The 14,669-nt window shown below is 32.7% G+C and overlaps 2 protein-coding genes across 5 annotated transcripts; both read left to right on the top strand.

Moving 5' to 3' along the window:
* Positions 1-1,264: 1,264 nt before the first annotated feature.
* Positions 1,265-6,320, top strand: LOC115698864 (G-type lectin S-receptor-like serine/threonine-protein kinase At4g03230). 4 transcript variants are annotated; one of them, XM_061102981.1, is made up of 10 exons: positions 1,267-2,278; positions 2,397-2,517; positions 2,595-3,605; positions 3,873-4,373; positions 4,494-4,643; positions 4,736-4,950; positions 5,041-5,251; positions 5,351-5,588; positions 5,665-5,815; positions 5,897-6,320. In XM_061102981.1, the coding sequence occupies exons 2-10, from the start codon at positions 2,496-2,498 to the stop codon at positions 6,203-6,205; spliced, it is 2,808 nt and encodes a 935-aa protein (XP_060958964.1). In that variant the 5' UTR covers positions 1,267-2,278; positions 2,397-2,495; the 3' UTR covers positions 6,206-6,320. The 4 variants fall into 4 exon arrangements, with proteins under 4 accessions (XP_030481930.2, XP_060958964.1, XP_060958966.1 ...); XM_061102983.1 differs by having other exon boundaries at positions 2,260-2,278; positions 2,397-3,605; XM_061102982.1 differs by lacking the exon at positions 1,267-2,278 and having other exon boundaries at positions 2,359-2,517.
* Positions 6,321-13,073: 6,753 nt separating this feature from the next.
* On the top strand, positions 13,074-13,797 carry LOC115698676 (calcium-binding protein KRP1). Its single transcript, XM_030625812.2, has one exon. The coding sequence runs from the start codon at positions 13,209-13,211 to the stop codon at positions 13,581-13,583; it is 375 nt and encodes a 124-aa protein (XP_030481672.1). The 5' UTR covers positions 13,074-13,208; the 3' UTR covers positions 13,584-13,797.
* The last annotated feature ends 872 nt before the right edge of the window (positions 13,798-14,669 follow it).

Raw genomic sequence — 14,669 nt, 5'->3', positions numbered from 1 at the left:
AAATTTACTCCTTAGGGTAAATTAGCATATTTATATATTTGTATGTGATTTTAGTGGAATATGAGATATATATGGATGATAGGGGGTAAAGATTATAAGAGATGTTTTCCAAAAGCTCTCAATACTTAATAAAAGTTATGGTGAATTAAGGAGACTCATAGAGAATATTCAATATTGAGGTATGTTTATTATTATTGAATGTACTAAATAAAATAACTGATTTTGGATATTTATGAATATTAATTGTATTTATTATTATTAATGATAAAATGCTGTTTGTGTTTAAATTTAACATCTCTTTCATCAAATTATTATACAAATAAAAAAGATGAGAAGAAGCAGATGTTGCTTCACGATAAGAAACCACCTAAAGTCCTAAGCCTATGTCAAATTCCTTCCCTCTATAGCAGATTAAGAAAAACATTTAAAACTAAGTGAAGGGACCACAATTCAAAAATCTTGATTTGAGATTTCGAAATTCTGGTAAGCTTGACTCTGATGGCTGGCCAGCTACCTTTAACTTTCTTTTACCAATAATTCAACTTAAGTCAATAAATCACCACTCAAACTATTTTCACCAATCCACAAGAAGCACAGCAGTCCATGTTTATATATTTACTAATTTTTCTAAACTTACAACTGTTTTGGACTCATTTAAATACAAGCCAAAGTTTTCACTTGGTAAATTTGAAAGGGAAATTTGAGTTTCTATGCATTTTTTATACCTAAATTAATTATCTAAACTAATACTTATAACTCTTTAAAAAATAGGACTACTTTTACCTAAACCCCAAAATACCCCCTCATTATTCTCAACCATTTCTCTCTCTTCCTCCTTTCTCTCTCAAATCAAACCCACCAAAACACACTGCCGATCCACCTCCCTTCCACCCAAAACCAACCATCGCAGAACGGCGAATGCCACCTCCGACCGAGATGCCGACGGAGAGCCAACCGAACCCACACCTCCACCACCTCCGACCCTCTCTGAAATCTGAAGAAAAAAAAAAAAAATTCTGAAACTTTTTTTTTTTTTTCCTGCGATTTGAGAGAGGGAAGAAGACAAAGGTCCGATGGTCGGACCTTGGGGGTCCGATGGTCGGACCCATCGGACCCCCAAGGTCCGACCATCGGACCTTTGAAATTTTTTTTTTTTTTTTTTTTTTCTCGCGATTTTGGAGAGAGAGGAAGAAAGGGTCTGATGGTCGGACCTTCGGTCCGATGGGTCCGATGGTCGGACCCATCGGACCGTAAGGTCCGACCGACTTTAATTTTTTTTTTTTTTTTTTTTCCTGCGATTTGAGAGAGAGGGGAAGAGAGAGGTCCGATGGTCGGACCTTGGGGTCCGATGGGTCCGATTGGTCGGACCCCATCGGACCCCATGGTCCGACCATCAGACCTGGGGTGTGGGATTATTGGGACCGGCTAGATAGAGAGAGAAAGAGAGATAGTTTTAGTTTGGGGGTATTTTTGGGGTTTTGAAAAAAAAGGTATAGTTTTTTTAGGGTTTTAATTATTGGTTTATAAATCAAATTTTTTGATTTTCTAAGCATAGAAAATCAAATTTCCCATTTGAAATAATACACTGAATGTATGTGGGGAATGTTAATTTTGTTAGCTTTATTTTTTCTAATACATGTTCAGACTGAGTAACGTATTGAATCAATTAAGTTAGTTTTGATAATATCAATGATGGCCTAGCTAGAATCTCATTAAAAATCCCAACCCCTATGTGATTTTAATTTGGCTCAGCTAGCTCTAATTATATGTATGTTGATTATAATATTATAAAAATTTTACTTTTAGTCATGAAAGCTATCCTTTTTTTCAGTTAAAAGCGTGTATGGTTGAGTGACTTTGAAAATCATGTCTATGCGGATCTATGCTCGACCCGACCCTTTGTTTATTCCCACTTTCAAGCTTCGTTTGGCTTTTATTGATTATTGAAATCTTCATTTCACTAATATAATATTCAATACTTGCGAGTGTCCTTGTCAACTGAAATATTTATGACCACAAACGACATTTGAATCAAATTATCCAATTAAGTCTAAGCAAATGTTAACGTCTTGTAAAAAATAAATTAGAATGTGGGGGCGCTTTGATAATGAAAAACAGCAAGGCTACCTTTTTATGCAGAGAAGAAAGTCTTGTGAATCCCTGCAGCGGGCTCAATGGAAAATTTAATTATTTAACGTTTTACTGTGCCACTGTTGATTAGACTTTAGAGGTTAAGAAGATTTTTTGGGCGGACACATAAAAATTCTAACACATTATGGTAAGCAAAAGAAGAAAGCAAACAAATATAATCATGTGTAGTTGGTCTCAAAATCATATTTTGCTTATCTTCTTTTTCTACTCATTCTTATTATACAATTCATTTTTGTGTTACTCAGCTGAAGATACCATAACACTTAAAAGTTTGCTCAGTGATGAGATAAAAGATTCTCTGGTTTCAGCAGGGGAGGTTTTTGAGCTGGGATTCTTCACTCCTAATGGAAGCTATGATAGTAGAAGGTATATTGGAATATGGTATTACAAGTCAAATCCACATACAGTTGTTTGGGTGGCCAATAGAGATAATCCTTTATCAGGTACTGGTGGAGTTTTCGCCATTTCTGATGATGGAAATCTCAAGGTTATGGATAAAAGTGGACAAACTTATTGGTCAACAAAGATTCCAAGTTCAACCCAGATGAATAGAGTGGTTAAGCTAATGGATTCTGGGAATTTGGTCTTGAGCAACATAGACCCTGAAGACAACTCAATGAGTGTTCTCTGGCAGAGTTTTGAAAATCCAACGGATACTTTTCTTCCAGGCATGATGTTGAGTGAAGATTTAGTATTAACTTCCTGGACAAGTAATGGTGATCCAGGATCAGGGAACTTTACATTTCAGCAAGATCAAGAGAAAACTAATCAGGTGATTATATTGAAAAGATCAGTAAAGTACTGGAATAGTGGAGTTTCAGGTAGATTTATTAGCCTCAATGAGATGCCTCCTGCTATGCTTTATTTGCTTTCTAACTTCACGTCAAAAACAGTTAGAAATGACTCAATTCCTTATCTCACAGCATCTTTATACAAGAACACAAGATTAGTTATGAGTGTTTCTGGTCAAATTCAGTATCTGAGGTGGGATTCTCAGATGATTTCGTCTCCAATTTGGGCGGAACCCAGAGACAAATGTAGTGTATACAATGCTTGTGGAAACTTTGGTAGCTGCAATAGTAAGAACAACTTGGTTTGTAAATGTTTGCCTGGTTTCAAGCCAATCTCACCAGAAAACGGGAACACTGGGGATTACTCAAAAGGGTGTGTTAGGAGGACAACTACATGTCAAAACAATTCGGAGATTGACACGTTCTTGGACCTCAAGATGATGAAAGTTGGAAATCCAGACTCTCAGTTCAATGCCAAGACTGAAGAGGAATGCAAAGTGGAGTGTCTCAATAATTGTCAGTGCCAAGCATACTTGTTTGAAGAAGCTGAGATGAGCCATGGCAGCTCAGCATGTTGGATATGGTCAGAGGAGCTCAACAATCTTCAGGAGGAGTATGCCACTGGCCGGAATCTCCATGTTCGTGTAGCAGTCACAGATATAGGTATGTCTTTTTTTCTGTTTGCATGAGATTATGACTTTTTAGAACTTCCGGGCTATTTGGATGTAATAACAATGGATGTAAAATAATTAGTTAACCAAAAGAGCCTAAGACATCAGTTTTGCTTAGTGAACATTCAGTTCTGCCTTCTCATGGCCTGAATTCCTGTCATGTCACACATCTTTCAAAAAATCTATTGGTGCAAATACTAAATGAAGTATCACTTTATATTTCTTGTTTCTCTGATGTCAAGGGATTTGGCTTTTGCAGAATTGACAGCCAGGAGTTGTGAAGTTTGTGGAACAAACCTGATCCCTTATCCCCTTAGCATTGACCCAAAATGTGGTGACCCCTTGTACTATAGTTTTCATTGCAACAATTCTAACGGCCAGGTTAGTTTCGAGACAAATAGTGGCACCTTCAGAGTCACAAGCATTAACCCCAATACACAGTCATTTTTTATCAGACTCGAAGATCTTGATAATTGTAAAGACAGTTTTAGTGAGAAGTTTCTCAAGCTCAACCAGTCATTGCCATTTACGATGAGGCGCGGCTGCAATGCAAACTTGGGGAATTTTAGTTCTGATATGATATCTAAACATGGAGTTGAAGTAGAAATTGCTTGGAAACAACCATTGGAGCCACCTTGTTCTTCATCAGTGGACTGTGAGAACTGGCCAAATTCAGCTTGCAATACTGCTCAAGATGGCAAGAATAGGTGCCTCTGCAATAAAAAATTTAAATGGGATAACTTGAACATGAAATGTAGAGGTATGATTCTGTTTATGTCTAGCTTTTTACTTGGAATGACATGAAATTTTGAGTTTCCCTTGGTAATTAACAGAACAAGAGTAATAAAATGAACAAGCATGTTTAATTCAATTTATGCAGGAAATGGCTACAACAAGACTATTAGGAGAGGAAAAATGAACTTTGCTTTGATCATTATTATTATTCTTATAACTATTGCTGTTGTAATTACTCTCTCAAGCACTATAATTTACATCTGCTGTTGGAGAAGAAAGCTGGTCAAAAGACAAGGTAACAAGAAAGCATAAGCCAACATATGGTAATTTAATGCTGATATGAATATTATATCACAACATCAAAACTTTAATCCATGCCATATACAGGTAGCAGAGGAAGCTATGACAAGAATGGGGTGCTTCAGTGGTATGACAGTGACAGAAGAGCTAAAAGCATGAATATTGATTCAGGCAGGTACAAGGAGGATGATACCAATGGAATAGAAGTACCATTTTTCGATTTGGAGAGCATACTCACTGCCACATCTTACTTCTCGAATGCGAATAAGCTTGGACAAGGAGGATTTGGACCTGTCTATAAAGTAATAAAATTATGTGACTGAAACTTAAGTATTATGAGTCACTTTCAACTAGATATTGTTAAACACATAGTTTATTTGGACTGTATTCAGGGTGAGCTTGCAGGAGGGCAAGAAATTGCAGTAAAGAGACTCTCAAGTAGTTCTGGACAAGGCCATGAGGAATTTAAGAATGAGGTTCTGCTAATTGCTAAACTTCAACATCGAAATCTGGTTAGACTTTTGGGTTATTGCATTGAAGGAGAAGAAAGAATGTTAGTTTATGAGTACATGGCTAACAAAAGCTTGGACTCTTTCATATTTGGTTAGTATCTATACATCATGTCCCTATTGTTTTCAACTACATTATCATTAATGAAACTAAATGTGTTCTTTCTTGAATGGCAAATAAACTCCTTAAAAGATCGAAAGTTGTGCATGTCATTAGACTGGGATATGCGCTTCAACATCATTCTGGGAATCGCTCGAGGCCTTCTCTATCTTCACTATGATTCCAGGTTAAGGATTATACATAGAGACCTAAAAACAAGCAACATTTTACTAGATCAAGAGATGAACCCCAAAATCTCAGATTTTGGTTTGGCAAGGATTTTCGGTGGTGATGAAACTGCAGCAAACACGAAAAGAGTAGTTGGAACATAGTAAGTTAACAATAATATCCTCTTCTTCACCAATAACTAAAATTGATCACAAATTCACTAATTCACATTCTTGCAGTGGCTACATGTCTCCAGAATATGCATTAGATGGACTATTTTCCCTCAAGTCCGATGTGTTCAGCTTCGGAGTTGTTGTGATTGAGATCATCAGTGGGAAAAGGAACACAGGATTTTTTGAGCCAGAACAAGCATTGAGTCTCCTAGGCTACGTGTGTATCTTTTCATGACCTTCACAGTTTACTCTCGTCTTTCATAATCATTAATTATATTAAATGGCATCTTTCTTTCAGGCATGGCATTTATGGAAAGAAGAGAAAGCATTGAACTTGATAGAAGAAACAGTTGTTGAAAGTTGCAAAAAAGAGGAGTACTTGAAGTGCTTTAACTTAGGTCTCTTATGTGTTCAAGAAGATCCGAGTGATCGTCCTACTATGTCTAACGTAGTTTTCATGCTTGGCAGTGAAACTGCAACCCTTCCAACCCCTAAACAGCCAGCCTTCGTCGTTAGGCGATGCCCTTCTAGCAAAGCCTCATCCTCAAGTAAACCAGAAACTTACTCTCACAATGAACTAACTGTTACATTAGAATATGGCAGATAGCAAAAGGGTTCTTCTGTTTCTTTATCTTTTTTCCATCAATTTTATTGGCGTTGAATTGAATTTGAGACCCTTTTCTTTTAAATTACTCATTGTAACATATCATAAACTTTGATCTTTTGATTGTGTACTCTGTTTTGTTCCTAAGTGCATACAAAAGCATTGCCAATGGATTTGGGGAATCAAAATCCTCTATTAAAAAGTGGTGTCCGTATTAAACTAATCTAATTCCAAATTAGAATCAAAAGTTGTTTTAGTACTTCACCTCAAGAGTTCTTCTACTTGGAACTTGAAAAACTCTTTTGTTTTCCTGATTAAGAGGAACTTGCAAAACTCAAAAGGGAACGTCAAAGTCTGATGCCAGCTTAATAGCTTGTAAGAAATTGTCAAGAGTCAAAACTATCACCTTAATCCTTTGTAAAATAATGAAATAAACATTATACGCTATCTCAAGGAGAAAAGAACGTTCGTCTTTATTTAATGAACTTCAAACAATATCAACGGAGGATCGTGAGTAAACGTCATTTTAAGCCTTAAAAAAGTGTAAGAGGTCTTGGGAAACATGACTCCCCCAAAAAATTTATATTAAATTTTATAATTTATAATTTTTCATGAGATTGTATAATTGTGTATGTGTTCACTGTTCACTTCAGGCAGGAATTAAAATATGAAAATAAAAAGTTTGACCTCAAGACTCAAAAATCATCAATAGACATTTTTGTCTTTCTTCTTCATGTTTCTACATTATCCCACCATTAAAAAATAAATATTTGTGAGAAGTAATATTAACTAATGTAATTATTTTGAAAGATGAGCTGCCTTTCTTTATTAAAAAAGAAACAAAGAAAACATGAATGTAGTGAAACTGACTCAAGATCACAAGTAAAAACAATTCAGCAAACGATTAACAAACAAAATATAAAGCATAATATAAAGATGAAAGAACAAAACACAGTGTTTTATCGTGGTTCAAGACAAGTTCAATGTGAACTTGCTCCTAATCTAGCTGAGTAATCCATCTTGGTATCCTTCAAAGTGGAAAGTTTATGGTGCAATCAATACACCCATGAGTAATGATTAGGAATCTCTCTTGAGTTTTATAACATATGCAATTTGATCATAATATATAATCATTGAAAATTTTCAATCAATTTAAAAAAAATTAATAATTAGACGTAATATATATGGATAATAAAATAATTTGTCCACCATAAAATATTATTTTAAACAATCAAATTTTACAATTTTAAAATAACAAATAATAAAATAATTTAAAAAAAAAAAAAAAAAAAAAAAGAATATTGGTGGAGATTTAGAAACCCCATTGTTTTTCTGTGATTTGCAAATTTAATAATTTTTAAAGAAAAATTTTCAAAAATATCTTTTTTTATGTTTTATTTACATTTTCACGGTCTAAAATTTTTATTTACTATAATACGCTTATAAAGTTTTAAAATTATAAAAATACACTTTGTTTAGCAAAAAGTAAGAAAATGGTTAACTCGAAAACTGATCTGGAGACGTGGACATCAATATTTGATACGTGGCACGAAGGAAAACATTCACGAAGTTAAGTTACTCAATTCATAGCAATCGACTTGGGAAAGGGTCCCCCCTGTGCCTAAGTTGACTTCGGGGACTCTAGAATAGATATTTGGATATCGCTAAGTTATTTCCAAGTCACCATCCTTCAGTATTCTGAGTAAGGGAGACAAGAAGAATTCAAGTTCGAAGTTTGGAAATTGAAAGGAGTCGAAATAAACCACGAGAAGTCAACCTAGGCGCCTAGGGTTTCACCCAGCGCTTGGGTTGACAACCTGGCTAGGGTTTCAGTTTTCGGCATCGTTTTAGTGAAGATGACTCAAACTTTGCACTTAGACATGAATTAGACATGTCACGAACATATTTGAGGCATTAGAATCAAATTCGAAGAAATTTCAAACTTGAGCACTTAAGTGCATAAGGTGCCTAGGGACCAAGTGCACCCAGCACCCAGGTTAACATTTTACCAACTGGAGCGCCTCCAATCACCAAACTAGAGATTATTTTTTGGGCATTTTCTTTGTCTTCATCCAAAATGAGGAAACAAGTGCTCTTAGGAAACAAACAGACCAACCTGGAGGGCAAACAAGGCACCCAACGTCTAGGTTGACCTGGCACTAGGCACCCAGCACCTAGGTTGACATTTTGTCAATCTAGGCAACTTCCATCATTAATTCCAACAAAGTACTCTGAGCATATTCTTAGTTTTCATCAAAAATTAAGATACAAGTTCTCACGAGAGTCAAACATAGCCATTTGGGGGCAAAAAAGGGGACCCAGCGCCCAGGTTGACCTGGTGCTAGGCCCCTACGCCCAAGTTAACATATTTATCAACATGGGTCTTTTCCAAGGAGTTTTTTTGAAAAGTGTTCCAAGCAATTTTTCCATCATAAAAAATAATGAAGATAAGGGTAAATTCGAGGAGAAAACTGGAATCCTGAACGGCCAAGAATTGAGCCCATCCCCTAGGTTGGCATTCAACGTGGTGTGTTGGTTTTTGTCACTCATATGCAAATTTCGCTCTAGGAATTCAACCTGGTGTGTTGGTTTTTTATAGTACACACCTTAAAAAAGTCATTGCGGTACATTGTTTTTTGTTTTGATATTTAGGAGATTTTTTTAGTCAATTTTTTCTTCTATAATTGTGTACGTTGTCGTTATCTAAAATTATTTATAATTTTTTATAAAATTCTAAATAGTTTAAGATAATAAAAATAAAAGTTAAATATTTTATTGCACGTGTGATTGTTTTTCACATTGTAAGCAGCTATTGAGCTTTTATTTCAACATGGTAAATTATTATTTTTTTAAAAAAAAAGAAATATATACGCTATCATCAAGGTTGGCCTAAACATTAGGCCGCTTGGGCCACTATACAAAGACCATATAAGACCCATTTTTTTCTTTCTTTATATTTATATATATAAATATATATATATATATATATATATATATATAAATAAAACATCTGAGCTAAAAAAACGACAAATGATAATAGAACTTTTTGTGCCCCCAAAACATTATAGATGGCCACACATGTTCTAGAATGTACATTTTCTTTTTTATAAAAACTAGGAAAATTTACATCTTATACTGTATTTTTGCCAAATGTTATATTTTTATTGTACACTGGTATAAATAACATTTATACTGTGTACATAACTACATATAACTTTTATACTGATTTTTTTTTTTAATTTCTTTTATATAAACTTGTTACTTCATGCACGTTTTTTTTTCCCTTATCAATCACACGTTACCTTCATTTGGCATTTCATCATTTTATTTTTCTTATATTTTTTTATCATCATCTTCATCATTAAGCTCTTCATCTCTCTCCTCTGTTCATCTTCTTCTTCTTCACGTTCTTCTTTATTTTTTTTTTAAATTTTTTTTTGTGTTTACAAATCTATACTTTTTTTTTTATGTTTACAAATCTATACTTCTTTATTGTTCTTTTGTATTTACAAATTCATATGGTTATTTATGAGTATATTAGTTTTTTTTTTTCCTTTTTTTTTCTTTCTATTTTTCTATTATCTTTCCCTGTTCATCATCTTCTTCTTCGTTTTTTTCCTTATTTTTCCTAAGTCTACAACATTAGCTAAATAAAAGCTAACTCTCTCTTTTTTTGTAGTAGGTAACCAAAAAAAAAAAAAAAAAGAGCATGTGAAGTAAGAGGAAGAAGAAGAAGATTTGGGAAAGATAAGAGTTTGGTTTTTTTATTCCGATTTTCTAGAACTTAGCTTGCAAATATAGTGTCTATTGCATCTAGTGTTGAGGTTGTACATAAGATAGTTTTTTTAATCACTTTTTTTCTTTTGTTTTTATATTTATTTTAGTGTTGTTTTACGGTTGTTGCCATGATTTATTTATTTGACGTCGATTTTACTGTTTTCGCTCTATCTCTCCAGAATTAATGATTGTTTTTTTGAGCGTTTTCGTGTTGCTGTAGTGATTCTGTCCGTGGGTGTATAAGATGGAGGTTATAAATATATTTCTTCTTCATTCTCTTTGGCTAATTTTGTGATTTTCTATTCTGGTTCTCCTATAAATATATTTGACGAGCTCATGACAAAAGAGTTTTGAGGTGTGTGCTTCTTTTATGTTTATCTAAGTGATTATATCTGCTTTATTGTTTTACATTTATTTTTGTATTGTTTTAGTAATTTTCTTATTCTGATATTTCAGGATTGGACTTGTAAATATAGCTACTATTGCATTTGGTGTTGAGGCTGTACAAAAAATTGTTAGTTTTTTTAATCTTTTTTTCCTTTTTTTTTTTTGATTTATTAGTGTTGTTTTACAATTGTTTTCCCATGATTATTTATATGAGGTCGATTTTATTATTTTTTGCTCAACCTCACCAGAATTAATGGTTATTTTCTAGCTCTTTTGGTGTATACTGTGGTGGTTCTGGTTGTGGGTGTCGAAGATTAAAAGCTCATATTTTTTTTTTAGTGTTTACAGTATAAAAGAAAAGAAAAAAAAAAAGACAGTATAAATATAATTTCTGTCGTGTGACAATACGTACAATTAAAATATTTTATCCAAAATGCACCACTTTTGCAAAAACCACTAAAAATTAAGTCAATTTATGTCTTTAGCTTAACCTTCTTTTATATTTTTTCTTTTTATTTATTTTATTTTGTATTTGTTTCTCTTCTAATATAAAAGACCCAATTTTTATTGAGGAAATTATATTATATATCCTCTTTACTTTATATGTTTTAATTTTTACCTTCATTTTTATATTCTTCAAAATATACATATTTTTATAGATGATGTCTCCATTATACATTTAGGTTAATGTGAATTATGTGTTAGAGTTAAGTAAAGGATGATGGTGTATTGAGCAATCCACTCACAAAGGTAGATATATTTTAATAAAATATTGTAACGTCCCGCTTCAAGTCTCTATTGTCCCAGGCCAAGCACGCTTAACCGTGAAGTTCTTTTGTGATGGGCTACCGAAAAATAAGATACACCTTGTTGATATAGGTAGTACCAATGAATCTATTTAAGCCTTCTTCAACTGTGTAGTCCCACAGTTTCCCTTTACGGATCAGTGACGGTCACAAATATAATTTAAAAGTATTTTTGATTAATAAATAAATAAATAAATAAAAAGATATTCCTCAATTTATTTCATTTTTATTTTTATCAATAACTAAATTTCTTTTCTGTATAGCGGAACAAATACGGGTGTGTGTCGAAACAACATTTAAGGTGGTGTTGTACAAATTTTTTTCAAAAATATAACCAACCAATACTAATCTAATGAGAAGTTGGACATTTGCTACTTTTGGTGAAGAAAAAAAGTACTTAATTTCAATAAATGCAATAATATTGTAACCATAATTTTCCTTTAAAAATATGAGTATTAATAGTGAGTCAAATGGGGGACCAACCAAATGATTTCATAGGAAAGTCCCAATCAATTGAATCATGACATGTGTCCGTCACTGCTGATATCATAATAAACTATTCAACGTGTAAGGTCAAAAAGCGAATACAGTGTTTGAGTATTTTGATCTCATCTTAATACCCATACATACCATACGCGGCTAAGATACATACACAACACAACACCTGCGTGAGAAGAATCCTACGCCAACTTTAAGCCTATTATGTTCATACGTCATACCATATATCATCAATTATTTTTCTTTTCTACAAAAATGTTATTTGAAGAAATCCTAAATCAACCGACATATATCTTTTTTTTTCCTCCTTTCTTCACTCGGTCATAATTTTTTTTAATTAAATTTGAAAAACTACTTCATAGAAAATAGGCTAAAAATTGAATAGCAATTTTGACCACAGTATATAGATACACGATTTTCTTGATGCTTAACTGAGATTTTAGACTAGATCACGAATTATGAAAATTATAATTCATGCATTTGGATGCAATTATGAGTGTTAAACCAACTTTATCCAAAACAATTATAAAATTTAAAAGACATAATAAACTATTATCCCGTGCGAAGTTTCTCGTCTATAATAAAGAGTCCTTAGGAAGTTTCGAAATGTTCCAAGAAAGGTGGCTTAAGACGGCAAATTGATTAAATTATGTGTATTTTGCTATGATATACAGAAAGAATTATTTAAAAAGAAAATAAATTAGTATAATGTTAGCTTACATGTGGACAAGGTCAAACCTGTAATTTGCAAACCCAAAACCCAAGAGAGGTGCAGGTCAAGATGAAATGCTTATGGAAAGTATAGAGGAAACTGAAAATTGACTATTATTTAATAAATATTCTTCAAAATTATATGGCTGTCTTTTTAAAAAAAGGCCAAACAAATTCAACCATAGAGGAAAATTTACCTTCATCAAGAGCATCTCCAACACATTATGACGATGATTTGTTCTTCAAAGCATATAATAGTACCATCAAAAATAAAAATTGAAAATTAAGAATTTTGACCCTATCAACTTGGTAATTTGACAATTTAATATTACTCTTTTAGCATTGCAGATAATATGCTACAATATTTTATATATATAAACATCACTTATTTTATAGTATTTAAATCATACCGTATGTGCAATGTTACATAAAATATTTGGTAATTTTTGGACAATATCCCTTGATTCCCTTCTTCATAAAGTTTACTTTTTTTTTCAAAAAAAAAAAAAAAAAAACAGAGTAAGAAAACTAGTCGAGAAAATGACGAAAATGCCCCTTACATACTTCTACGAAACATAGAGGCAACTGCAGACTCTTTCTTTCAGAGGAATCATCGAGGCCGACCAGCAATTAATTGCTTGTTCCATTGCTGTCATCCATCGAGAGACCATTCCCTTCCTCCTTCGAAGAACCCCTCTTTCTCTCTCTAACCCCTCTCTCTTTCTATATACATATATATATATACACCCCTCTCCTCCTTTCCCTCACATCAATCAACAACTTCTCTTTCTCTTTCTCTAAAAACAATTTCAAGAACAGTAACAACAATGACCAATGGAATTGGAAAAAGCAGGGCTTTCTCTGAGTTTGAAGATTTGTTGCCTGTAATGGCCGATAAATTAGGGGGAGAAGGGCTTATTAAAGAACTCTGTAATGGATTCGAGCTGCTGATGGACAAGGAAAAGGGGTTGATCACGTTGGAGAGCTTGAGGTCAAACGCTGCCGTTTTGGGTCTGCAAAATATGAGAGAAGATGAGCTTGTGAGTATGGTTAGAGAAGGTGATTTGGATGGTGATGGAGCTCTTAACCAGATGGAGTTCTGCGTTTTGATGTTCAGATTAAGCCCTGATCTTATGGAAGAATCTTGGTTGTGGCTCGAAGATGTTCTCCAAGATGAGCTCACTAATACTAAAAGATCTTAACTTTTTTTTTTTTTTATCTTTTCTGAAAGTTTAAAGTAGAAAACATTTTTTTTGAATGATTTTGATTGGCATTGAATAAAAAAATTACCATTTATTGTACATTCGTTTTGATTGCAATGCCCGTTGTTTATAATGAAGAAGAACATTCTTTCCATCATGATTAACTGTTCTCAATATGAATTTGAAAGGAAATTTGATGTTATTATTCATTGAATTAATTAGTCCCAAGCTATATATTTAATTTATTTTCTTAAATTAATGAATCTCAAATCACTTGATCAAACATGCAAAGCACTTATGAATTGATTAGATTCTTTCTTTATTTCCAAATATACCTTTAAGAAATCACATACTCAATTTTGTAATTGCAACAATTGTAGATTGAATATTGATTGAAATACTAGAATTATTTTACATGTATATATATACTAGGTTACGTCATAGGAGGGTGCGTGTGTGTTGGAGGTCCTGGGTTCGAGTTCCAAATTATGCAATGTAATATATAAAAGCTTGAATAAAAAAAGAAAAGGTTATGCTATATGGGTATACTTAATTTTTTTTAAATTAGATTTAATTAAGTAATTTTAAGTGCATATGTTTAATTTTTTTAATTAGATAATGTATATTTTTTTAAGATAGGGTTTGAGATTTTAATATTTAAGGATTTATTTTAGCTGTTACAACTATATTAGTATACCCTTTAAATGTGATTATATACATAAATATGTATAATAAAACCCAAGTAAAGTGAGATATAATGGTGAATCGTTGTGTGCCCGTTGAAGTGTCTCTTGTTTTAGTTCAAAATTAAACTAACAAATTTAAAAATATGGTTAAAAAAAATTACAATATCTCAAGTATAATTTAAAAAAAAAAAAAAAACTCTCATCAATACTATAGTAAAATGTTTGTCCTGGTATATTTTTGTTATTTTCTAAATTTTTAATGGCGAATTTATTCATATTAAATCATAAATAGACATGTAGATAGAGTTACGTATGTGAAAACATTATTTTGATTTTTAATGTTTCACAAAAGTTGCATTACAGTTGCATAAACATTTTAGTTATTTCGTCTGATTGAAAC

This window comes from Cannabis sativa, chromosome 8, assembly GCF_029168945.1.
Source record: "Cannabis sativa cultivar Pink pepper isolate KNU-18-1 chromosome 8, ASM2916894v1, whole genome shotgun sequence".
In the NCBI taxonomy this organism is placed as follows: Eukaryota; Viridiplantae; Streptophyta; class Magnoliopsida; order Rosales; family Cannabaceae; genus Cannabis; species Cannabis sativa.
Note: the sequence above shows the minus strand (reverse complement) of the source record. Positions and strands in the feature narration are given on the sequence as shown.

What these genes read in the sequence shown, in the direction of transcription:
- LOC115698864 (XM_030626070.2), top strand. Translation starts at nt 2,276, where the DNA reads ATGGTAAGCAAAAGAAGAAAGCAAACAAATATAATCATGTGTAGTTGG. An exon ending in CTTGAACATGAAATGTAGAG is followed by an intron (nt 4,374 to 4,493) that starts GTATGATTCTGT and finishes CAATTTATGCAG; the next exon opens with GAAATGGCTACAACAAGACT. An exon ending in AAAAGAGTAGTTGGAACATA is followed by an intron (nt 5,589 to 5,664) that starts GTAAGTTAACAA and finishes ACATTCTTGCAG; the next exon opens with TGGCTACATGTCTCCAGAAT.
- LOC115698676 (XM_030625812.2), top strand. Translation starts at nt 13,209, where the DNA reads ATGACCAATGGAATTGGAAAAAGCAGGGCTTTCTCTGAGTTTGAAGAT.